This window comes from Neomonachus schauinslandi, chromosome 6 (assembly GCF_002201575.2).
Source record: "Neomonachus schauinslandi chromosome 6, ASM220157v2, whole genome shotgun sequence".
In the NCBI taxonomy this organism is placed as follows: domain Eukaryota; kingdom Metazoa; phylum Chordata; class Mammalia; order Carnivora; family Phocidae; genus Neomonachus; species Neomonachus schauinslandi.
The window spans coordinates 71,987,538-72,014,259 of record NC_058408.1 but is presented as its reverse complement, the minus strand read 5'-3'; the positions used below and the strand labels follow the sequence as shown (position 1 = coordinate 72,014,259).

The 26,722-nt window shown below is 37.4% G+C and overlaps 1 protein-coding gene across 17 annotated transcripts in view; it reads right to left on the bottom strand.

Annotated features, from left to right (window-relative positions):
* Nucleotides 1-26,722, bottom strand: part of PCDH15 (protocadherin related 15) — an 813,949-nt gene that overhangs the window by 481,986 nt on the left and 305,241 nt on the right. For all 17 annotated transcript variants that reach the window (XM_021696071.1, XM_021696072.1, XM_044916450.1 and 14 more), the window contains one exon: nucleotides 651-770. In XM_021696071.1, the coding sequence (XP_021551746.1) occupies nucleotides 651-770 (120 nt within the window). The remainder of the gene's footprint in view (nucleotides 1-650; nucleotides 771-26,722) is intronic.

The window sequence follows — 26,722 nt, the reverse complement described above, 5'->3', positions numbered from 1 at the left end:
AAAAAAAAAAAAAAAAAAAAAAAAAAAAAAAGCAGGCACCTGGATAGCTCAGCTGGTTAAGCATCATCCTTTAGCTCAGGTCATGATCCCAGGGTCCTGGAATCGAATCCCACATCAGGCTCCCTGCTCAGCAGGGAGCTTGCTTCTCCTCTGTCTATGAGCCTCCCCCCTACTCATGCTCCTCTCTCTCTCAAATAAAAAACAAAATCTTAAAAAAAGGAAGGCTACAGCTAAAGGTTTTGTTCTCTTCTCTATCTTAGGCTTCACTGGTGGACATTGGCAGTGTGCTATTACTTGGCAAGATCCATAATGCATATGCATCATACTGGTTACACCATCTCCGATGATTTATTTAGAATGCTTAAGAGTCCACAAGCACAATGGAAATGTAGTGAAAATGGCATATTGTTCCTATAAATAATTTTAAATTTGTACCTACAAAACCCACCAAAAAGTTTTTAAAAGTGGTTTTTAAAAGTATAACATGACTAGATAAGAGACAGTAATTTTGAGATAATTTTTAACAGCAGAATGACTACTAACATAGTTCAAGGAGCTAAATAATAGAATAATATAGTAAGGATCAGCTGGAGTAAGCACTGTTTTTATTCCTCATAGTGATGTCACATTCCACGTAGGTACTGACATACCGGATCATTAGGATTATATTGGATAACGTATTCTATCTGTCCATTTGGTCCATCATCTATGTCTGTAGCTCCATTGTCTCCTGAAAATCCTGTAAATAGCGTGGTGCCAACTGGAGTGAGCTGAAAATAAAATAAAAACTGTCAATCCTCATTCCATCAACAGCACACCAGAAGTGTTCTAGCACAAGCCCAGGCTTTTGTTACACAAAGGAGAGCAGGCGGCTGCCCAGGGCCACAGATCTGACGCGTTTCTAAAGAACACTTGCAAACCTTCCGTAGGAGTTCTTGTAAAGGCTGAAATTTCCAACATCAGGGTCCTTGCTTTGGGTAAAAAAAGAAGGCCTTAATTCAGTGTGAAGCACATTTGGACCAATTCATGACCATTAGCATCTTAGCCCCCGTGGAGAGAATGCATCTGTTGTTCTTCCTTAAATAAATAAATTAAAAAACCCAAAAACCTTGATGCATTAAGTTATCGACAAGCTAGAATTTAAACTGTATGAGGAAGTTAGCATCTTTATTTTAAAATCAAACACCATTTCGGAGAGATCAATGACATGATGTGCCAGTGGAAGTCTGAGGAAGAGACGGAGACAGCAGTGCCCTGTGTATCAGAGGACGGAGAGAGCTGGGAGTTTCCGCACTTGCAGAAGGCTATTGAGTGGCGGGTGTTGGCAAGTTGGCCAGATCTTTCCCTTTGGGATTCAGACAACAAAACTTAACAAGGCATACGAGACCATGATTTGGCATTTGGCCTGTGCATCTAGCTTTATTCATTATTGCTCTCCACCAGAGAATCACTGTTATTTTCTCTGACCTGTAGGTCATTCTCTGCACAGTGTCTTCCTACATCCAGAGCCTCCGGTCCTCAAGCTGTAGTTGGAATCCTCTTCATTAGTTATACTTCCACTTAATTAGTATCACCTTCTCCTAAAGCATCCCCGACAAAGCATTCTCTACCCCACAATAGAATAAGGTGCCCTTTTTGTTGTGCTTGCATTTTATACCTTTCTTCCTTAATCACTGCACTGAAATCATGAATAAATAAATTGTGTCAATAAACACAACCTCTCTGCCTTCTATAGAGCAGAGGCTTTTCATTTTTTTTTTTTTATTTTATTTTCAGAGATATGTTTTGTTAGTTTTTAAATGGGATTCTTTCATGGAGAAATAGTTTCAGAGATTGAAAAAGAAAAGGGGTTGTCTCATTTATTCCTGTTTTTAGTGGGTATAAATCCAAATCTCTACAGGGATCCACCACATAATGAGTAAATGAGTGAAGCAAGCCTGATGTGCTTGGGGGCAAACTGAGAAGCACATATATTCTATGAAGCAAATTCTTGTCATCATGGACTATAGTCTTCTAATATTCTAATTTTACAAGAAACATCTTGGTTCTAAGGATGGCCATAGATTTTAGAGAATTAAACTATGAGTTAAATGGGCCACACAAAATATATGCATGAGGCATAGCAACCACAGTACTTTGCAACTTCTGATCTAGAAAAAAAAAAATACAATTATGATGAAAGAAACAAGCCATCAATACAAAGTAGCGCTTATTTACAAAGTCAGCCTTCCTGGTGGGCAGGTCTAAAGGGCAAACTTTGACTTCCAGCAGGTCAAAAAGAACACAAACAAGAGAGAGGAGATGGTCTCAACAGCACATATGAGAACACCAGGACACCGTGGACAGGGACCCTGGGTGAGAACATGAAAGACTGCTAACACTTCTATGTTGACAATTTTCTATTTTTTAAAATGTAATCCCAGTCCCCAAAGATATTGTGCTTTCTTACAAAAAAAAAAAAAAATCATCTATTCTTATGTAGCTTGCTTTGATTTTTAAATTATGAAATTTTAAAATTCAATGATGATTTATTTCCAGATAACTAATAAAGTATTTTTTTGTGATAAGAATGCCAAAGCTAGATCCCCTTTTATTCTGATCTCCTTTCATCAAGGCTCTTGGAAACAGGGGTTATCATAGTGAAGTCAAACTCTAAGCTTATTTAAAAATCAGGAAACACTGTTTAAAAAGGAAGTAGCAATGGAAACAAAGGAACTGCTTCAAAATATATACATTGGATTTCCTAAGCACATGATTCTCACCTATCCATCACCTAACATATGATTTCAAAGTATCCTCTGTCTCCTGTGTGAAAATAAAATTGTTGGTAACCTTAAGACAAAACAAAACAAAACAAGAAACCCACAAAGTAATTTTTTTTTCAAGTAGGCTCCACACCCAGCATGGAGCCCAGTGCAGACCTTGAACTCACAACCCTCAGATCAAGACCTGAGCTGAGACCAAGAGTCCGATGCTTAACAGACTGAGCCCCCCAGCTGCCCCCCTCCCCGGAAGTATTTTTTAAAGATCTTTGTTACCAAAATAATAATAATAATAATAATAATAATAATAATAATAATAATAATAACTGGGCTGCAGGATTGATTTAAAAAGTCAAAAAGAATCAAACAAAGACAAAATGAAACAGAAAAACGTGAACAGTAGGTGTGGGCAGATTTTGAAAACAGTGTGTCCATGTCTCTCCATCTACTCACGGGGGCAGCATATCTTACTGGACTAGATGCGTTGTGGGGAGGGATCCTGAAGTCCCAAAGCCAAGGGCACAATGCGGGTATTAAGGGGAAAGAAGAGGAGGTCAGAAGAGCGGGGAGCACATGCTGGTGTCTGGAGACGCTCAGACAATGAGTGGGCTGGATGCCCGGGAGCAAGTGAAGAGCAGAAAGTGTGCTGAAAAGAATCACAACATTCCCTATGTAATCAGTTGTGCCAGCCCCTTTAATGTGCACCTAAAAGGACAAGATGCTATAACAAAGATTTTTTTTTTTTTAAGATTTTATTTATTTATTTGAGAGAGAGAGAGAATGAGAGACAGAGAGCATGAGAGGGAGGAGGGTCAGAGGGAGAAGCAGACTCCCTGCTGAGCAGGGAGCCTGATGTGGGACTCGATCCCGGGACTCCAGGATCATGACCTGAGCCGAAGGCAGTCGCTTAACCAACTGAGCCACCCAGGCGCCCACAAAGATTTTTTTAATATCAACTCACTATTACTAAAACCAATTTTTTTCTTTCTTAATAAGTTTTTTCTTTTGTTTTGTTTTGCTTTTTTAATTGAAGGAAGGCAAAGTTTCAGCACAAGCCGTAGTGCATCACCTGTACATTATGAAACATTGGGGCTTACGCAATTTAGAAGTAAAACAAACAAGAGAAAACCTTATGAGTCTCTCACTTGATCATGTAATCATCTGTGTAACATTCAACTGCGGTATTACTATCCAGTGACATTATTTTCTGTTGGAAATTTTAAATTATGTAGACAGGTTGTCAGTTTTCTACATGCTGCTTTAATAATATAAATTCAATTTGACTAGATGTAAAGTTTGAAGTATTATTTATGTATGTAGAGAGAAAAAAAAAGACTAATCTCGCCTTTGAGTCTTAAAATCCAAGATGCAAATGAAACCTCCCTGATGATTTGGGTAAGTAATAAAATGGCAGTTGTTATCAGAAAAGAACTATTTTTAGTCAAGGTGAAAATAAAGCATAATATTCTCTAAGTCTCACAATTTTCCATGTTTCCCAGTCTTAGTCAAGATTAAGTTTCTAAAAAATAAATATTATATGACAGTATTTGTTTGGAATAGATGATTTGAAGGATTTTACTTCTCCCTATGTGACATTTGCAAATCCAAAGACATATTTGCAAATTCAAAGACCCTAACCAAGAAAAAGCTCTGTTTTTCTCCAGCCTTCCAAATGTTTTTGAAATTCATAAAAGGCAACCTAAAAGTGCTATGGTATCTTATTATATTATCATCAATTAATATTTTTTCTCTTCACCACTAACATCTTTCTTTTATATTTAAAAATCATATTTATAAAGACATATAATTTTTAATATCTGGTCATTTAAAACAAACCCTACAGTATATTTTTGGTTGCCCTTATAAAAATTCACTTAGTGACAAAGTCCAACAAAGACTGTTGTTGGATTACACATAAAAGGACTTATTATGCATTTGTTCATGGTTGCAATTTGAGGTTAATCCAAAAAATATTTCAATTTCAGTCACTCTTATTTTAGGATTTAACCTTATTTTTTGGGTGCCACACATAATTGTCCCCAATAGAATATATGTGCCTATATGCATTTTTATTATTCCTTGAAATTATAAGTAGAAATATGATTCTGCAGTCAATTCTATTAGTTTATATCTTTGAATGGAAAATAAAGGAGAAACAATTGCCTCACTGTGGAAAAAGAATCAATCTTATCATTTCTATAATGATATCATAATAAAGGTCATGAATGATCTCTAAATAGGATTTTTTTTTTCTTATGTTAATCCCCATACATTACATCATTAGTTTTAGATGAGGTGTTCCATGATTCATTGTTTGTGCATAACACCCAGTGCTCCATGCAGAATGTGCCCTCCTCAATACCCACCACCAGGCTAACCCATCCTCCCACCCCCCTCCCCTCTAGAACCCTGTTTGTTTTTCAGAGTCCATCGTCTCTCATGGTTCGTCTACCCCTCCGATTTCCCCCGCTTCATTCTTCCCCTCCTGCTACCTTCTTCTTCTTTTTTTTTTCTTAACATATATTGCATTATTTGTTTCAGAGGTACAGATCTGAGATTCAACAGTCTTGCACACTTCACAGCGCTTACCAGAGCACATACCCTCCCCAGTGTCTATCACCCAGTCACCCCATCCTTCCCACCCCGCCCCCCATTCCAGCAACCCTCAGTTTGTTTCCTGAGATTAAGAATTCCTCATATCAGTGAGATCATATGATACATGTCTTTCTCTGTTTGACTTATTTCACTCAACATAATACCCTCCAGTTCCATCCACGTCGTTGCAAATGGCAAGATCTCATTCCTTTTGATGGCTGCATAATATTCCATTGTATATATATACCACTTCTTCTTTATCCATTCATCTGTTGATGGACATCTTGGCTCTTTCCACAGTTTGGCTATTGTGGACATTGCTGCTATAAACATCGGGGTGCACGTACCCCTTCGGATCCCTACTTTTGTATCTTTGGGGTAAATGCCCAGTAGTGCAATTGCTGGATCATATGGTAGCTCTATTTTCAACTTTTTGAGGAACCTCCATACTGTTTTCCAGAGTGGCTGCACCAGCTTGCATTCCCACCAACAGTGTAGGAGGGTTCCCCTTTCTCCGCATCCCCGCCAACATCTGTCATTTCCTGACTTGTTCATTTTAGCCATTCTGACTGGTGTGAGGTGGTATCTCATTGAGGTTTTGATTTGGATTTCCCTGATGCCAAGTGATATTGAGCACTTTTTCATGTGTCTGTTGGCCATTTGGATGTCTTCTTTGGAAAAATGTCTGTTCATGTCTTCTGCCCATTTCTTGATTGGATTCTTTGTTCTTTGGGTGTTGAGTTTGATGAGTTCTTTATAGATTTTGGATACTAGCCCTTTATCTGATATGTCATTTGCAAATATCTTCTCCCATTCTGTCGGTTGTCTTTTGGTTTTGTTGACTGTTTCCTTTGCTTTGCAAAAGCTTTTTATCTTGATGAAGTCCCAATAGTTCACTTTTGCCCTTGCTTCCCTTGCCTTTGGTGATGTTTCTAGGAAGAAGTTGCTTCGGCTGAGGGCAAAGAGGTTGCTGCCTGTGTTCTCCTTTAGGATTTGGATGGACTCCTGTCTCACATTGAGGTCTTTCAACCACTTGGAGTCTATTTTTGTGTGTGGTGTAAGGAAATGGTCCAGTTTCATTCTTCTGCATGTGGCTATCCAATTTTCCCAACACCATTTGTTGAAGAGACTGTCTTTGTTCCATTGGACATTCTTTCCTGCTTTGTCAAAGATGAGTTGACCATAGAGTTGAGGGTCCATTTCTGGGCTCTCTATTCTGTTCCATTGATCTATGTGTCTGTTTTTGTGCCAGTACCATGCTGTCTTGATGATGACAGCTTTGTAATAGAGCTGGAAGTCTGGAATTGTGATGCCGCCGGCTTTGCTTTTCTTTTTCAACATTCCTCTGGCTATGCGGGGTCTTCTCTGCTTCCATACAAATTTTAGGATTATTTGTTCCATTTCTTTGAAAAAAGTGGCTGGTATTTTGATGGGGATTGCATTGAATGTGTAGATTGCTCTAGGTAGCATTGACATCTTCACAATATTTGTTCTTCCAATCCATGAGCATGGAACGTTTTTCCATTTCTTTGTGTCTTCCTCAATTTTGTTCATGAGTATTTTATAGTTTTCTGAGTACAGATCCTTTGTCTCTTTGGTTAGATTTATTCCTAAGTATCTTATGGGTTTTGGGTGCAATTGTAAATGGGATCAACTCCTTAATTTCTCTTTCTTCTGTCTTGTTGTTGGTGTATAGGAATGCCACTGACTTCTGTGCATTGATTTTATATCCTGCCACTTTACTGAATTCCTGTATGAGTTCTAGCAGTTTTGGGGTGGAGTCTTTTGGGTTTTCCACATAAAGTATCATCTCATCTGCAAAGAGTGAGTGTTTGACTTCTTCCTTGCCAATTTGGATGCCTTTGATTTCTTTTTGTTGTCTGATTGCTGTAGCTAGGACTTCCAATACTATGTTGAATAGCAGTGGTGATAAGATTCCTGACCTTAGGGGGAAAGCTCTCAGTTTTTCCCCATTGAGAATGATATTCGCTGTAGGTTTTTCATAGATGGCTTTTATGATATTGAGGTATGTACCCTCTATGCCTATGCTCTGAAGAGTTTTGATCAAGAAAGGATGCTGTACTTTGTCAAATGCTTTTTCTGCATCTACTGAGAGGATCATATGATTCTTGTTCTTTCTTTTGTTAATGTATTGTATCACATTGATTGATTTGCAGATGTTGAACCAACCTTGCAGCCCAGGGATAAATCCCACTTGGTCATGGTGAATAATCCTTTTAATGTACTGTTGGATCCTATTGGCTAGTATTTTGGTGAGAATTTTTGCATCCATGTTCATCAGGGATATTGGTCTGTAATTCTCCTTTTTGATGGGGTCTTTGTCTGGTTTAGGGATCAAGGTAATGCTGGCCTCATAAAATGAGTTTGGAAGTTTTCCTCCATTTCTACTTTTTGGAACAGTTTCAGAAGAATAGGTATTCATTCTTCTTGAAATGTTTGGTAGAATTCCCCTGGGAAGCCATCTGGCCCTGGGCTTTTGTTTTTTGGGAGATTTTTGATGACTGCTTCAATTTCCTTAGTGGTTATAGGTCTGTTCAGGTTTTCTATTTCATCCTGGTTCAGTTTTGGTAGTTGGTACATCTCTAAGAATGCATCCATTTCTTCCAGGTTATTTAATTTGCTGGCATAGAGTTGCTCATAATATGTTCTTAGAATTGTTTGTATTTCTTTGGTGTTGGTTGTGATCTCTCCTCTTTCATTCATGATTTTGTTGATGTGGGTCATTTCTCTTCTCTTTTTGATAAGTCTGGCCAGGGGTTTATCAATCTTGTTAATTCTTTCAAAGAACCAGCTCCTAGTTTCGTTGATCTGTTCTACTGTTCTTTTAGTTTCTATTTCATTGATTTCTGCTCTGATCTTTATTATTTCTCTTCTCCTACTGGGTTTAGGCTTTATTTGCTGTTCTTTCTCCAGCTCCTTTAGGTGTAGGGTTAGGTTGTATACTTGAGACCTTTCTTGCTTCTTGAGAAAGGCTTGTATTGCTATATACTTTCCTCTTAGGACTGCCTTTGCTGCATCCCAAAGATTTTGAATAGTTGTGTTTTCATTTTCATTGGTTTCCATGTATCTTTTTAATTCTTCTTTAATTTCCTGGTTGACCCATTCATTCTTCAGTAGGATGCTCTTTAGCCTCCATGTATTTGAGTTCTTTCTGACTTTTGTCTTGTGATTGAGTTCTGGTTTCAAAGCATTGTGGTCTGAAAATAGGCAGGGAATGATCCCAATCTTTTGCTACCGGTTGAGACCTGATTTATGACCTAGGATGTGATCGATTCTGGAGAATGTTCCATGGGCACTAGAGAAGAATGTGTATTCCGTTGCTTTGGGATGGAATGTTCTGAATATGTCTGTGAAGTCCATTTGGTCCAGTGTGTCATTTAAAGTCTTTATTTCCTTGTTGATATTTTGCTTAGACGATCTGTCCATTTCTGTGAGGGGGGTGTTAAAGTCCCCCACTATTATTGTATTGTTGTCAATGTGTTTCTTTGCTTTTGTTATTAATTGCCTTATATAATTGGCTGCTCCCATGTTAGGGGCATAGATATTTACAATTGTTAGATCTTCTTGTTGGATAGATCCTTTAAGTATGATATAGTGTCCTTCCTCATCTCTTATTACAGTCTTTGGTTTAAAATCTAATTTGTCTGATATAAGGATTGCCACCCCAGCTTTCTTGTGGTGTCCATTAGCATGGTAAAAGGTTTTCCACCCCCTCACTTTCAATATGGGGCTGTCTTTGGGTCGAAAATGAGTCTCTTGCAGACAGCATATCGATGGGTCTTGTTTTTTAATCCAGTCTGATAGCCTGTGTCTTTTGATTGGGGCATTTAGCCCATTTACATTCAGGGTAACTATTGAAAGATAGGAATTTAGTGCCATTGTATTGCCTGTAAGGTGACTCTTACCGTATATTGTCTGTGTTCCTTTCTGGTGTATGTTGCTTTTAGGCTCTCTCTTTGCTTAGAGGACCCCTTTCAAGATTTCCTGTAGGGCTGGTTTTGTGTTTGCAAATTCCTTTAGTTTTCGTTTGTCCTGGAAGCTTTTTATCTCTCCTTCAATTTTCAATGACAGCCTAGCTGGATATAGTATTCTTGGCTGCATATTTTTCTCATTTAGTGCTCTGAATATATCCTGGCAGTCCTTTCTGGCCTGCCAGGTCTCTGTGGATAGGTCTGTTGCCAATCTAATGTTTCTACCCTTGTAGGTTACATATCTTTTCTCCCAAGCTGCTTTCAGGATTTTCTCTTTGTCTATGAGACTCGTAAGTTTTACTATTAGATGTCAGGGTGTTGACCTATTTTTATTGATTTTGAGAGGGGTTCTCTGTGCTTCCTGGATTTTCATGCCTGTTTCCTTCCCCAAATTCGGGAAGTTCTCTGCTATAATTTGCTCCATTATACCTTCTGCCCCTCTCTCTCTTTCTTCTTCTTCTGGGATCCCAATTATTCTAATGTTGTTTCGTCTTATGGTGTCGCTTATCTCTCGAATTCTGCCCTCGTGATCCAGTAGTTGTTTATCTCTCGTTTTCTCAGCTTCTTTATTTTCCATCATTCATCTTCTATATTACTGATTCTCTCTTCTGCCTCATTTATTCTAGCAGTTAGCGCCCCCATTTTTGATTGCACCTCATTAATAGCCTTTTTGATTTCTACTTGGTTGGATTTTAGTTCTTTTACTTCTCCAGAAAGGGTTTCTCTAATAACTTCCATATTTTTTTCAAGCCCAGCTAGTATCTTTAAAGTGATGATTCTGAACTCTAGATCTGACATTGTACTAATGTCCATATTGAGTAGGTCCCTGGCAGTCGGTACTACCTCTTGTTCTTTTTGTTGAGGTGATTTTTTCTATCTTGTCATTTTGTGCAGAGGAGAATAGATTAATGAGAGAACAAAATGCTAGCAGAGTAACAACATCCCCAGAAAATATACTCTAAACAAATCAGAAAAAACCTGAAGCAGTGGGAAAAGAAAGGGAAAGAGAGAAAAAAGAAAAAGAAAAAAAAGAAAAAGATAAAGATAAAAACAAAAACAAACAAAACAAAACAACAACAACAAAAAAACCAGAATGTGATCAAATATGATCAGTGCCACACACTAGATTTGGGGTGTATTTTGGTCTTTTAGAAGAAAGTGCCTCCCAAAATTTTAAAGAAAGAAAAACTTATATATGTACAAAAATAAGGGTTGATATGATGAAGGGATGGAATATGACTGTAAAGATGGAAATTATAAAAAATTTTATAAAAGGAATTGATAAGAAGTTGTTTGAAAAAAGAAAGAAGGGGATTTAAAAAAAGAAAAAAAAAGGGAGAGGATGTGATCAGGCAGGGGAATAGAAAACATCATATACTAGAGATTTAGGGTATATTTTGATCTGTTAGAAGAAACTATCTCAAAATTTTAAAGAGAGAACAACTTATATATATAAGCCAAAAATACGGGTAACTACTATGAAGGGATAGAATATGACTCTAAAAATGAAAAATAAAAATGTTTTTTTTTTTTTTAAAAGGGATTGATAAGATGTTGGTTGAAAAAGGGAAAAAGAAAAATTCAAAAAGAAAAAAAAAAAGAAAAAAAGACAGTTAAAAAAAAATTAACTTTGAAAGACTACAGAATCATTGTAAAAAAGCCATGAATTCTATGTGCAGTAGTCTCCTAGAGCTGGAGTTCTGCCGTTCTCTTTGATGGGTAAACTTGGTCTTGGCTGGCTGTTCTCGCTGATCTTCTGGGGGCCTGTTGCCGTGGTTTCCAAATGACTTTGCCGGAGGCAGAATTGCCCCGCCCTTGCCCCCTCCCAGCTAAGTAATCTGCTCGGGTTTGCTCTCCCGGGCTTTTGTTCCCTGCGAGCTTTCCGTACAGCTTTGGAGGCGGAGAGTGAAAATGGCGGCCTTCCAATCTCCGTCCCGGAGGAGCCGAGAACTCGGGGCCCCGCCTCTCAGTGAGCCCCCAGAGAAAAGCCGTCAGTCACTCCCATCTCCCCGGTCTCCAGCCGCACTCCGTGCTCACCCGGCCTGTGACCGCGCGTTTCTATCTCTGGCACCCGACCCCGGGTGGAGTCTCCAAACCCAGCAGATTCCTGCAGCGCACTCCCCTGCGGCTCCTCCCAGGGGAGGAAGGTGAGTCTCCCCGGATCTGCCGCTTGTTGGGTCCCTGCTGGAGGAGCAGTGGCACGACTGTGCCGCGGATCACGGTTTATGGCAACCCCAAGCTGAGAGCCCGTGCCTGGGCTCTGCCTCTGCAGCCGGCTTCCCTGCTCCGATACCTGGGAGCTCTGCCGCACTCAGGCACCCCCGGTCTTTCTGTGACCCGTGGGTCCTGAGACCACACTGTCCCGGAGGGTTCCACCCCCCGTTTAGCCACCAGAGTGACGTCCCTCAGCGGAGCAGACTTCTAAAATTTCCGATTTTGTGCTCCGCGGCTCTATCACTTGCCAGAAGCGGCCGACTGAGGCCCCTCCCCCGCCGTCTATCCTCCCGAATATCGCCTCGGATTCACTTCTCCACACGTCCTACCTTCCAGAAAGTGGTCGCTTTTCTGATGAGAGAGTTGTTGCTCTTCTTTTCTTCGATCTCCTGTTGAGTTTGTAGGTGTTCAGAATGGTTTGATCCCTATCCAGCTGAATTCCTGAGATCAGACGAAATCCAGGTCTCCTACTCCTCCGCCATCTTGCTCCGCCCCCCTCTAAATAGGATTTTAAGCTCGCTCTTAAGAAGAGAATTTACATCCCAGAAAATTAAATGGAAAGCATTATTATAACAGCAGATTTCAGCATTGTGTTTCATTTGTGTGCTGTGTCTCTTTACAATTTCACTAACAATTAAAGATTTTCCCTCCAACTTTGAAAGGTGGTATTTAGTTGTTGACAGCAAAGGACTCAGGGAATATGCCTCATTATTAGTTCAGCATCTGCATAAATGAGTGAGTTCTGCTCCATAGTTGTATGTTTAGACCAAACGTCTTAGCACACACTGCTCCTACTTGTTTCCACTACTAGAAGAAGGAAACATCCCCATGCAGAGGTACATAGGTAAAACGTAGCACTAACCTGGGTGAGCGATAGGGCTGCACACATTTATCTGTGATCTACAGCTCACACGGTCGACCCATTCAGACACAGGCTAGGTTAGGGATGTTTAAAGCTAATATATGAGAAATAGCTAAGAAAAAAGAAGATAAAGCATTTTACCTTTATATGGAAGGTCTGGAGAGACCAAAAAGGTCCCAGTGAAATGGCCTACGCTAGAAGCAAACAAGCAAAAGGGAGTTGAAACATGAAGAATGGTGTTAAAAAATAGATTTCATTCATTTTCATTATACGTATACCCAACATAAGTACACAACTGTGTATGTACATATGCATGCATGCACACAACACACGCACTGCACAAATATAAATACACATATCACCATGACTTATTCTCAGTAGATGAGGTGGTGAACACTGGCGCTCTGTGAATTTCTCAATATGATGTAGAGGTTGAAACATGAGAGTCAGGCTGTTTATTTTTATTTATTTATTTTTTTTTTAAAGATTTTATTTATTTATTTGAGAGAGAGAATGAGAGAGAGAGAGCACATGAGAGGGGGGAGGGTCAGAGGGAGAAGCAGACTCCCTGCTGAGCAGGTAGCCCGATGCGGGACTCGATCCCAGGACTCCAGGATCATGACCTGAGCCGAAGGCAGTCGCTTAACCAACTGAGCCACCCAGGCGCCCCAGACTGTTTATTATAAAGCTGTGTTGTCCTATAGATTATTATTCACAGTTTTCATGGCACATCTGCCATGCAGATGGCCATGTTCTGTGCTCTTTAACATTTCAACAAGTCTCAGAAATATAAATTTGGTTTTCTGCAGGGCATTCTAATTCACGGGATGATTCTCAGCATGGGCAGCTGCCTGAGGGTGTCACTTACTTATTTAGTTCATGTCTCTTTCCACAAATGACTTTTTTTTTTTAAAGATTTTATTTATTTATTTATTTGAGAGAGAGAGAGAAACAGCATGAGAGGGGAGAGGGTCAGAGGGAGAAGCAGGCTCCCCGCTGAGCCGGGAGCCCAATGTGGGACTCGATCCCAGGACTCCGGGACCATGACCTGAGCCGAAGGCAGTCGCTTAACCAACTGACCCACCCAGGTGCCCCACAAATGACTTTATACAGCTATTGGGAAATACAGAAAATGCATAGTTACATGCAAATGGAAAAGTTAAAGAAAATCAAAGTAAGAAAATTCAGTATTTCAAAAAGATGCAGAAGATAAATTAGAATGTGAATGCAAAAATGAACAGGTCTTAGTCAACTGTCTGTGTATCCTGTGATCCATGGCTAGTGAAGCTAACCGAAAAATTCTGAACAACGTTCCAAAAAAAGAAGACTTGTCCTCACTTACAAGCTTACTTGCAATATTTCCCCACAGAAGGGCGCCTGGGTGGCTCAGTCGTTAAGTGTGTGCCTTCGGCCCAGGTCATGATCCCAGGGTCCTGGGATCGAGCCTTGCATCGGGCTCCCTGCTCAGTGGGAAGCCTGCTTCTCCCTCTCCCACTCCCCCTGCTTGTGTTCCCTCTCTCGCTGTGTCTGTCTCTATCAAATAAATAAATAAAATCTTAAAAAGAATATTTCCCCACAGAAGCATTGTATTCATGGCTTCATATAAATACAATTACTTCTCATTATCCATGGGAATTATGTTCTATAAAGTCACCGTGAACACTGACTTAAATTCTGAACCACTGCTTCTGGAGAGAATATGGGGTTATCCCACCACTAGGGGGAACACAAGCTTAGGTTCCCACCAGCCTTGTCACATTTTCATCAACCAATCAATATATAACCTTGTTTTATGTGTGCTTCTGTTTAAAGACACCTTATTTAATATGTGTTTCTGATTCGCTACCACTTAGCTTACAGCCAACAGCACTATAACTCATTCCTGAATAAAACTTACCTAACACATATATTCTCTCTGTAAGGTACATATTGCCTTCTTGGGTTAGGAAGGCTAGACAACCCTGCAGCGCTCAGATGGGGGCCATTTTAAACAGCAAAATCACCAACACAAACTACAAAGATGTAAATACTATGGCACCAATTAGACTGCTAAAAAGCATGCTTGTTTATAGTAGCAGACATGAAAGAAGATGGCAGAGCATCATTTTGTTTGGCCTGAGTTTGATGTGTGTACAGGGAGTGACTCAAATTTTTCATCCCTCTGCACATGTCTGTGAATGACCAAGGAAGATTGGCAAGTTTTGAATTTGGGCTTACAAATAAATTTGAGGAAGTAGGCAAATTTGCAATTACAGAATCAATGAATCGTGAAGATGGGCTGTACCTGATGAACAATACTAGTAATTCATTAGGAGTGTGGCTCAAAGACTCAATCAACCAGAAACTGAGGCAGGATTGAGCCTCATTCTTGGTTCCACTTAGCTCAATGATCCCTGCTCCTCTGAAATTGTTTCCTGCCTGTGAATGTTAAAATTGGATTAAAGCACTTAAGAGAAACATTTTAGATCTCTATTTTGACTGCTTATTGAAGAACTAAATTAAGTGGAAAGATATGCTTTATCAATAAATTGGTATTATCACTAATGTAAAGATGTCAATTCTTTATAAATTCATCAATAGATGTGGAAATTTATAAGCTGATTCTAAAATTTACATGAAACTTCATAGGGTCAAAAATAGAAAGACGGTCTTAAAGAAGAACTAAGTTGGAAGACTTACACTACCCAGTTCCCCAACTTAAATATAAACCTACGGAAATTGAGACACTGTGGTATTGGCTTGAGAATAAACAAATATACCAGTGGGACAGTATATTGTGTCCAAAAACAATCTCCACAGATAGTCACGTCATTCACAGAAAAAGATATCACGACAGTGGTTGTGAATTCAATGATCTTTTCAATAAATGGTGCTATGTTAACTAGAAATCCACATGGAAAAAAATGACACCAATTCCAACTTCACAGCCTATATAAAACTAAATTCCAAGTGGCCTTGTGCACTGTTGGTGGGAAGGTCAATTTGTGCAGCCACTGTGGAGAACAGTATGGAGGTTCCCAAGAATATTAGAAATAGAATTACTATATGATCCAGTAATTCCACTTTGGGGTATTTTTCCAAAGGAAATGAAAGCACTAACTTGAAAAGATAAATGCACCTCCATGTTGATTGCAGTATTATTTCCAAGCCAAGACATGGAAAAACCTAAGTGTCCATTGATGGATAAACGGATAAAGAAAATATGGTATGTATGTCACACACACACACACACACACACGCACACAGAGGGAGTGTCACTCAGCCATAGAAAAGAAGGAAATCCTACCATTTGCTACAGCGTGAATGGACCGTGAATGAATTACACTAAATGAAATAAGCCAGACAAAGCAAATACCATGTAATCTTACTTATATATGGAATCTAAAAACAAACAAATAAACAAAAAGCCCCCCAAAAGCCCCCCAACAAATTCATAAATACAGAGAACAGATTGGTGGCTAGGCAGGGGTGGGCTGTATGTGTTTTCACATGCCCTGGTTGAAGGTGGTCAAAAGGTAGGAAAGATACAAACCTCCAGTTATAAGATAAATAAGTCCTAGGAATGTATAGTGTGGTGACTATAGTTAATAATACTGTATTTTATGTTTGAAAGTGGCTGAGAGAGTATATCTTAAAAGTTCTCATCATATACAAAAAAACTATAAGTATGTGTGGTGATTGAATGTCCACTAAACTTACTGTGGTGATCATTTCAAATATACACATATACTTAATCATTGCATTGTGCAGCTGAAACTAATATAAAACTATAGGTCAATTGTATCTCGATAAAAACATAAATCATGAATCACTAAATTCTACATCTGAAGCCAAGTTTTACCATATATGCTAACTAACTAGAATTGAAATAAAAATTGAAATAAAAAATGTAAAATATAAAACTAAGAAAATAAGATATCTTCAAGATATAACAATCAGCCAAGATTTATTAAATTAGACAGAGCAAAAACCATGAAAACATTGACAAATTGGACTACACTAAAAATAAGAACTCCTATCCATTATCAGTAACAAGAAAGTAAAAATATAAACAACAAGACTGGTGGAGACACGTTCAATACATATATTTAACAAGGAAATTATGCTCAGAATATATAAAGAACCTCTACAACATAACAAGAAAATAGCAGACTCTTGAATAGGAAATTCACAAAAAAGAGCATAAGTAGTGGCCAATAAACATATGAAGAGTGATTTTCACTAGGTATCAGGAAGTCCTAAATAAAATGCCAATGGCACATTACTGGATGCCCACCAAACTGGTTAAAATTAATAATAGTGACAATATCAGGTTTTGTCCAGGAGGGATTTTGCAGAGGTGGGGCTCAGTCTCCAGGTTCTTACTCACCAGGTCTGTAACCCCTCCTGGGTAGTGCTCTGGAATGGCTGCTGATTTGTCTGCAACACGGGATGTATAATCTTTAGGTGCTCTGATCCTACTTCGTGATGCTTTATCTTTTTAAAAGATTTTATTTATTGGGCGCCTGGGTGGCTCAGTTGGTTGGGCGACTGCCTTCAGCTCAGGTCATGATCCTGGAGTCCCAGGATGGAGTCCCACATCGGGCTCCCTGCTCAGCGGGGAGTCTACTTCTCCCTTTGACCTTCCCCCCTCTCATGTTCTATCTCATTCTCTCTCTCAAATAAATAAATAAAATCTTAAAAAAAAGATTTTATTTATTTATTTGACTGACAGAGAGAGTGAGTGCACACAAGCAGGGGGCATGGCAGGCAGAGGCAGAGGCAGAAGGAGAAGCAGACTCCCGATAAGCAGGAAGCCCGATATGGGGCTCGATCCCGGGACCCTGAGATCATGACCTGAGCTAAAGGCAGACACTTGACTGACTGAGCCACCCAGGTGCCCCCGCAACCTCCTGATCCTTTGAAGATGACCCGTAGTGGTTCCATAGTCATCTGTGCAGGGGGTTAGAAATTCCCATTCTCTAATTTATATAGTCCTTGAAAGCAGACCTATTTTAAAGTGATTAGTTACTATCTTCTTGTCCCTATGCATATTGTCACAGTCTTCTCAATTATGCTGGATGGTCTGAGGATTCTCTTCCATCATAGTAATCTTTCCAAATTAGAAGCCATTCATTCTTTGGCTACTATACAGCCTTTAATTTCCTCCTTAGATAAAATAATTGTATGATTTTTCTTGCAAGTCATCTCTGCCTTGGAAATATGCTTTAGAGAGGCGCCTGGGTGGCTCAGTCATTAAGCGTCTGTTTCGGCTCAGGTCATGATCCCGGGGTCCTGGGATCTAGCCTCTCATTGGGCTCCCTGCTCCGCGGGAAGCCTGCTTCTCCCTCTCCTGATCCCCCTGCTTGTGTTCCCTCTCTCGCTGTCTCTCTCTGTCAAATAAATAAAATCTTAAAAAAAAGAAAGAAATATGCTTTAGAGATAGTGATATATTTGAAAACCAAGAGACTCCACAAACGAAGTAGTGATGAATTTGTACACAGGTTCACATTGTTGACAACTTCAGCTTGTTCTCACAATGATTAAATTACATTATCTCTGAGTCTATGGTCATTTATTGAGAGCTTATTATAATCATTGTTTCTGTGACTATTATGGTTTTATATTAACTCATTAATAGAATATTTGTTTTATTACATTTATTTATTTATTCAAACATTCTATGTGAAGCTTATCTTAAAACTTTCTAGAATTGCAAATAGCACATATTCCTGAATTCAGTGGATGTTATCTTACAGTGATTTATTAAAATCAAATAAAAAATAAGAAAAACATTACATATGTTCTTCATATTCCCTTTAACATAATACAGTTTTTGCACCTGTGTGTAAAATTTGGATTCCCTATTTTAATTATAAAAGCTAGAAAGTCACTTCTGAAGAAATTATTAAAGGCAAATTCATGTAGATAAGTATCTTCAAAATGAGAGAAGGATTATTATTATTAGAGCAATAAGTAGCTATACTCATCTTAACTAAAAACTAAAGAGCAACTAAGCTTAAATTGAATATATATGTGTGCATCTATATATACAAATACACAGAGAGAATGTGTATGTGTGTGTGTGTATATATATGTATATGAGCTTACTAAATTTGAAATTTGTTGAATACTTGAATCTTTTAAAAGAGCTGAAAAAATGATTCCAATTTACATGTTTAATGTAGAAAATATATTTTTATTTGTTTCTTTCCTGTATGTTAATCTCCGTCTCCTTTTTCCATCTTGCTGCTTTCCTGCTTCCCAGAGAGGATGTGCCTAGTTCCCTCGAGTTGGAAAACAGGGATAAATGAAAGGAACTGGGGCTTCTTTCTTAGGAAGCTTTCACGTGCTACAGATTACCTGCTCCAGCTATCTCTCAAAGAATTTCTGTAAAAGGGTATGGCTCTGGAGTCCCAGTGATGTTTATTCCTTGAAGATATTTATCAAGTTTCTAAGACCATGGACATTTCATATATATATATATACAAATTTATTATATTTTCTAATATATATAAATATATTTAACTTACAAAAATACCTTATTGTATCTAGCAATTGTAAAGAAAACACATATAAAATGTGTTAAAAATTCTTAACTGTAGATGAAATTTCACTGTTATGCTTCATCATGGACACCATCTGTGCTCTTAGATCTACCCCAATGATTGGTAAAAACAGATGTCCGAAAATGCATGTATTCATGAAAGACTACAGCCATGATGAAAGGTGGAGGAGCAGCACAAAACTAAGAATTTGATCAGGGAAGTGAACACTCAAACTGAATAGATTCCCAGCTCATGTCATTTCACCAATGTGAGGAAAAGCTGATGTTGTCAGTGTTGTTCTGAGAATTACTGCCAGTTCACAAACTTACATTTTGCATTTAATTTGTGAAGACGCTTTGATTTTCAAATACGTAACTGTGTCTAAAGCATAGTTCCAAGGCAAAGTTGACTCACAAGATGGCCCGAGCTTGTACTAAGTATTTCAAATGTATTATCTCTTTTAATCCTTTAATGCAACTTTGTGGCATTATTTTTGTTGTTATACTTATTTTATAGTTGAGGTATCATAAGCAAAGAGCTTCTGCCTTATGTCATAATTCCTACTGCATGGTTGATTAGGACTGCAACCCAGATCGTCTGACTCCAAAATGTAAATTCTCAGGTAGTGTGAAATATATTATTTCAGAAGTTTCATAATCTGCTATTAATAAGCTTTTGAGAAAAAGGGAAATGAAAGAGGAAATAAATATAATGTGGCACATACCAGAACTCAAGATACACAGATAATGTGAAATGATGCAATTTGGATGATGTATTCCATCAAAGATAAATTATGTTTCACCCTAAGGAAAAAATAGTTTTGAGATATTTACAGAAAGAAAAAGAAATTAAACTAAACTAGTGTCTGCATTTTAGAAAAACTCATATTATTATTGCGATTGAAAATAGGCAGATTCTCAGCAAGCAAATTATTTCATAAATTCCCAAATTTGCCTTTTTATTATGCTAACCTCTTCATTCATGATCAAAACTTATTGCTTCATGCCTGAAAAAGCACTCAATAAATGCTCAAGGGGCAAAGAGAAGAAAAAGAAAATATATCCAACCACAGTGATTTACATTTTCACCCAAGGTTTTTCAACAAATTAATCCTTCACAAATCACTAATAAAAATGTTGGGTAAAGGTTTGAAGAGGCTACAATTACCAGTAATGGGACACACTGATATTGTGTGTCTTTCTTATTATGTGCTATGAAAAACACATATTACCTTTGTGGTATTCCTAAACAAAATTTATAATCATGAAGAAATATCAGGTACATGCGAATTGAGAAATATTCTATAAAACTGCCCCACTCATGAAAATTATTAAGGTCATTAAAGGCAAGGGAATACTAAGGACCTAAGATTGAGATTACAAACACATGGCAACTAAATGCAATGTTTGATCCTAGATAGAGCCTTTGATCTATAAAGGACTTTATTGTGAAAATCAGCAAAAATTAAATGGGGTCTATAGATCTATATATGATATACAATATATATTATGCATATGATTATATGGCATTATACACATAAGCAATATATATACACACACATCTATCTATCTATCTATCTACCTATTAGAAAGGAAGATTATCTGATCAGTGCTCCTCACAACTGTCAAGGTGATCAAAACCAATAAAAGTAAAAAATTGCCACAGTCTAGAGAAGACTAAAGACATATAATACCTAAAAGTAATATGGTATCCTAGATTGGGTCCTGGAACAAGAATAAGGACATTAGGCAAAAACTAAGGAAATCCAAATAAAATATGGATTTGAGTTAATAATAATATTTCATTGTTGGTTCATTAGTTGTTTAAAAATGTACCATACTAACAAAATCTGTTAGCATAGGGGAAACTGGATGTGGGTTATATGCTGTTCCATTACTTCTACTAAAATGTTATTTAGGTCTTCAGACCCAACAAGCAAGTGTAACATTTTTCCAATTAGTATTAGTACTATTCATATTATTGGTCTTACATACACCTTACTCTTTCTGAAACCTTATTTTAAGACATGGGGAAGGAATACAAATTTTCAAAATTGCATGGTGCTGTCTTGACATATCTGAGCTTTACCACTCTCTTGCCTGATGCATCTGTACAGCGCGGTGATAAAGCACTCAGTTGTGGAGTCAGGCTGCCTCGGTTTTTGGCTTAGAGCTGCCACTCACTAGCAGTGAGGTCTTGGACAAGTAAATACATGGTCCTCTGGTTCTATATTTTCTGCAGCACACATACATGATGTGAGTCCGTGTGTAGATGCAGAGAGGTCTCATTTGAGATGCTTCATGGAAAACATTTAGCATTAATAAATGTACTTAATAAATGACAACTGTCATGAATTATCTGGTAGAATGGTAGAATGAATCTACCATTATCATTGTAATCCATCCTTATTCAATTCAGTGTCAGGAGAAATGATGCCACTCAATTGGCAAGGAGACCTGCGTAGAAATCTTACTGCAAACAAATTTTGGATATGAATAAATTTAAAATCAATCTGGTGTTAAGTTACTTTTTAATGAGTATGCCTAATAATACAAAAGTAAAAAGAAATACTAGAATTATTATAAATCTAAACTTTATAGACGTTTAAGCTGTTAACCAGCCATGATTTATGATGTATTATTAATGTCAATAATTATGAAACAACTTGATTTTTCCTTAAACCCAAGGTAATTTCAACTGTAAACCTTCACCTTCCTAAATTATAAATGACATTTTAAATTTAGATTTATGAAACATCCTTTAAAGTTTCCTATTATTAATAATCTAAAGAACTTGATCAAACACAGATTTAATAAATTGATGTGATGCTCTTGGGACCCTTGACATTGAGCCTTACAAAGCTGTGCATGCAGGAAAATCTTGTAGAGGAAATAAAAAAAAGGACATTTGGTCAAAGGGGAATAATTAATATTACTTAATCAATATGACATTAGTTTTTCTGGGACATGAAAAGTAGGGTAAAGGTTCTCAAGTGGTATAATAGTCATACTTGAATAAATACATAATTTCCCCTTATAGTTATGTAAAAAGAGCAGTAATTCACATAAATATGTGTTTTCCCCCAAGGGCTATGTAAAAAGGACTATAATTCTCACAGCTCATATTTGCCAAGTCAAAAAAAAAAAAAAAGTGGATTTCTTTTCTTGTCATCACTGTTGTGTAATTTAAGTAATTTATCACAATAATCCGGGAAGCTCTTTTTTGTTTTTTTAAAAACTTTACCACAAATGAGCTTCTTCTTAAATCTAGCTGCTCCAGGGGTGTCTGGGTGGCTCAGTCGTTAAGCATCTGCCTTCGGCTCAGGTCATGATCCCAGAGTCCTGGAATCAAGTCCCACATCGGGCTACCTGCTCCCCGGGAAGCCTGCTTCTCCCTCTCCCACTCCCCCCTGCTTGTGTTCCCTCTCTCGCTGTGTCTCTCTCTGTCAAATAAATAAATAAATAATCTTAAAAAAAAAAACTTAAATCTAGCTGCTCCAGACCACCCGGACCAGTTTGAGCTTAACACCTGACTCATGCCTGCACAAAGGGATGATGGAATGACCTCTAGAATGACCGACAACTATGTTTACCTCATCACAAAACCAAAAAATCTCCGCCCAAGGAGGAACACAAGCCTCATTTACACAATAGGCAATGTGTGTATAGGCAGGTTTCCTTAAGATGCATGAGCCATGCCCACCTGTACATATGATGAGGAGGCTTCCCTATCTAAATATTCATCCTAACCCTAAATAAAAGGAACTTGAGGAGTCCCAACTTTGGAAGCTATTCCCCATAATCTCATTTGCTGCAAATGAAGTTGACTTTGCGCGACTGCTCCACGCACCCAGTGCTGTTTCTGACTCACCAAGGGGCCGACTCACGTTGGTTCGGTCACACAACTACTCAGCTCTGCTCGTGGCACATCGACAATACATGAAGAATGGGCATGGTTGTGTTGTAATAAAATTGTACTCATGGACACTGAACTTGCAGAGGCCATACGAAAGCAGGTAGGTGGTTGGCCATATTTTACCTGTTGGACTACAGTTTACCTAAAAATAGGACTCTCAAAAGGCTGTCCTGCTATCACTTAACACTGATTAGAAACAAAAAAGCAGATCTTTGAACTTAATGTGAAGTCTCCACTTTAACAAATTATTTTATATTAAGATATTACTCTTAGGAATTTGTACATACCATAGGCAAAACATTACTTCATGATGAACATTTCAGAAATCACAAATTTTAAAAAAATGACCCATAGTTCTAGAGCTCTAGCTCAACCACTGTTGTCCTCACATAAGGCAATTTTATCACACATACAAATTTTACATTTTAAAAGTAATATCCAAAGCAAAGATGTTGGTTTAAAATTTATTAGAAGTGAGATCCTTATGCCTAAAGTATTTAGTGGAATAGAGAAACAGTAACACAATTATTTATTGTATTTGTTTAAGCAAATTATTTAAGAAACCACAAAGGACTAAATAACAAAAAAAATTGTTTTAAGGAATTAATACAGGATTAAATCATTACAATAAATATAGGAAGAAAATAACAAAGTAAGAGAATGCATTTTGTTCATTATAATTTTTAGAAACTGTATATATATCTGTATTGATATTTGAACCTAAGTAAATAATCTAACCAAATCAATTAAAAAAAACTACAAAGTGGTAAAGCATTATTGACCTAAACAACACAGAGACTAGTGAAATCTGAAGAAAGGCACATTTTGTAGAAAGCTGCATTTTGAACTAAGTGCTTCCCCTTCTGAAGCTGTAAGATTACAATTAGACTCAATTTGAGTAAAAGGATAGAAAATGTCACTGCAGTAAAGCACCGTACCTAATACAAAGAAATCATGCATACCTTTTAACCTATTATGAATTACAAAACGTTTTGCAGTCAGCACATTTTCAAAGCGAAGTAAAAGAAAATCTAAGCTATCTAACTGAAAAGCTGAAAAGCCACCTAAATTGAAAATTACAGGCCTAAAATAACTCAAAATTTAAATTCCTTCCCCCCTTTCTTTCCTTTCTTTCTTCCTTCCTTCCTTCCTTCCTTCTAAGAGACCATAAACTATCCACCTATTAAGAGATTGCAAGAGAATATTCTTCCAGAAACTGCCAACAAATTATCTCTAATAAAACACATCATGTCACAGCAGCTAAGTACATTTAAGATGATATTTAAGGCGATAAAAAGAACAAATTACTATTGACTAAAAAAAGTACACCAACTGTGAAGAGATCATTAAAGACCAGGACAAATATAACCTCTATATAATTTTGAGATTATTTCTTTGCAGGCTTAAATGTCTGCCTTGACTTGCTCTTGTTTGCTTTTTATGTCAAAAGTAATTTTGGGGGATGAGATGCATGTGTTATTAGAAACATCACAGCCAGAAATATATTTATCTTCAAAAAATTGCTTAAGAACCATCAGCTACAATTAGACTGTGCAATCTATCCTTCAAACCAACTAAACTAATTACTTAATGATACAATTGTCCAAAATTAATTGAGAGTCTCCAATTACTCGGAAAGAAAAAAAAAAATACTTGCAATGTTTGATGTCCTGCTCACAAACAAGGAATTATAAACTTGCTGTAATTCCTGCTCGGTACTTAGATACAGGCATTAATATTTTGGTAAATTTTTGAAACACAAATAGAAGAACATATTTACAAAGAGTAAAAAAGACTGACATTTAATGCATCGTTACATGACTTAAAATAGGCTCATAATATGGGCGCCTGGGTGGCTCAGTTGGTTAAGCGACTGCCTTCGGCTCAGGTCATGATCCTGGAGTCCCGGGATCGAGTTCCGCATCGGGCTCCCTGCTCAGCGGGGGGTCTGCTTCTCCCTCTGATCCCCTTCCCTCTCGTGCTCTCTGTCTCTCATTCTCTCTCTCTCAAATAAGTAAATAAAATCTTAAAAAAAAAAAAAGGCTCATAATATATAACATTTCATTTAACAGTCCTCATTTTGATAGTAATGTGAAATATTTGAAATACATTTCATGTTTTCACTAATTTTTCCATTTGCAGATATTTTGCTCACTGTTTTTCTTAAACTGATTATAAAATATTTTAAAGGCATAATAAGACTATAACAAATAAAATAACTCAATATTAAAAAACAACAACAACAACGCTCTAACATGGGATCCAAGCAAAAAGGAAGTGGGGAATGGAAGGACAGACCTGTAACTCTGGACGTATGGGATTTTCCTTCCATGAATGTTGTCCATCAAGTGCAAGAACCTGCTTGCTGAGCATGAAAACTGAGGCATAGGAAGATGTACTTCAAAACACTAATCTAACCTACACAAAGCTAAGATGTGGGACATTTTCTTAACCACAGAATTCTTAACCCAGGACTTTGGATAGCCTTCCACACTGTAATGGCAGAGTTGAGTAGTTGGAACAGGAATAGGACAGCTCATGGGGCTAAAATATTTACCATCTGGTCCTTCAAGGAAAATGTGCTAACCTTTCATCTAGAACACATACATAATTCCAGTGACATATTTGCTGCTAGTGCAAAATTGTGATGGTCAGGCTATTCATCCTTTTCACAGGTTAACTATTTCTTAAATTTCAGCTGCATGTGTGTGTATGTATATATGTGTGTGTGTGTGTATATATATACATATATACACACACACACACATATATATATCTCAACCATGGGATATACAACATAAAAAATATATCCAATTTTAAAAATTGACATGATGCTTAGAATAAGTAAAGAATTTCATGTAGAAAATAAAGTACTGATTGTGATTATAATATTATGATATAATACCATAAGCATAATCCCTAACATTTATTTCTAAAATCAGTTACATGAAAGTGGTGATAATTCAGCATATAGACATCTATCAGTAAGTAGTGCAGAAACGATCAAATCAAGGGCTTGGGTTTTATTCCCAACTTTGTGACCAGTTCACCACGTAACCCAGCCAATTCTTACTCTTCCTCCTGGTGTCTGTTTTCTCAGGGTGAATAAGGACAGTGAGTCATCAGGACTTTAGTTCTGGAAACTTCTTTCATAAATCTGTGGTAATGACTTTATACCTGTCTTTTGGATTTTAATGAAGTGTAAAATATTTTGACATCAACAATCTATTAAACTGTGAGTGATTTTTAAATTTTTTTGAGAAACATTTAGATCCTTCTCATCTTAACTGTATTAACTGTATGTCTTATACTGAAAGGAGAAATTTCATGGAAAATATCTTGCCATCTTGCATGTGGTAAAATCTATTTAATGTAATCTAATTTAGGGACGCCTGGGTGGGTCAGATGGTTAAGCATCTGCCTTCGGCTCAGGTCATGATCCCAGGGTCCTGGGATCGAGTCCCGCATCAGGCTCTGTGCTCAGCAGGGAGCCTGCTTCTCCCTCTCCCTCTGCCTGCCTGTCTGCCTACTTGTGATCTCTCTCTCTGTCAAATAAATAAATAAAATCTTTAAAAAAAAAAAAATGTAATATAATTTAATTTTATAGGCAGCCAGGCAGAATTGTAGTTGTAGGAGACAGGGATACATATATACATATATATGTATATATATACACATATATACATATATATGTATATATATACACATATATACATATATATGTATATAGCATACATATATACATACATATATATATACATATTTGTATATACATATATATACATATATATATTATATTTATTATACTTATATTTATATTTATGCATGTGCAGGATTTATATGATATATATGAGT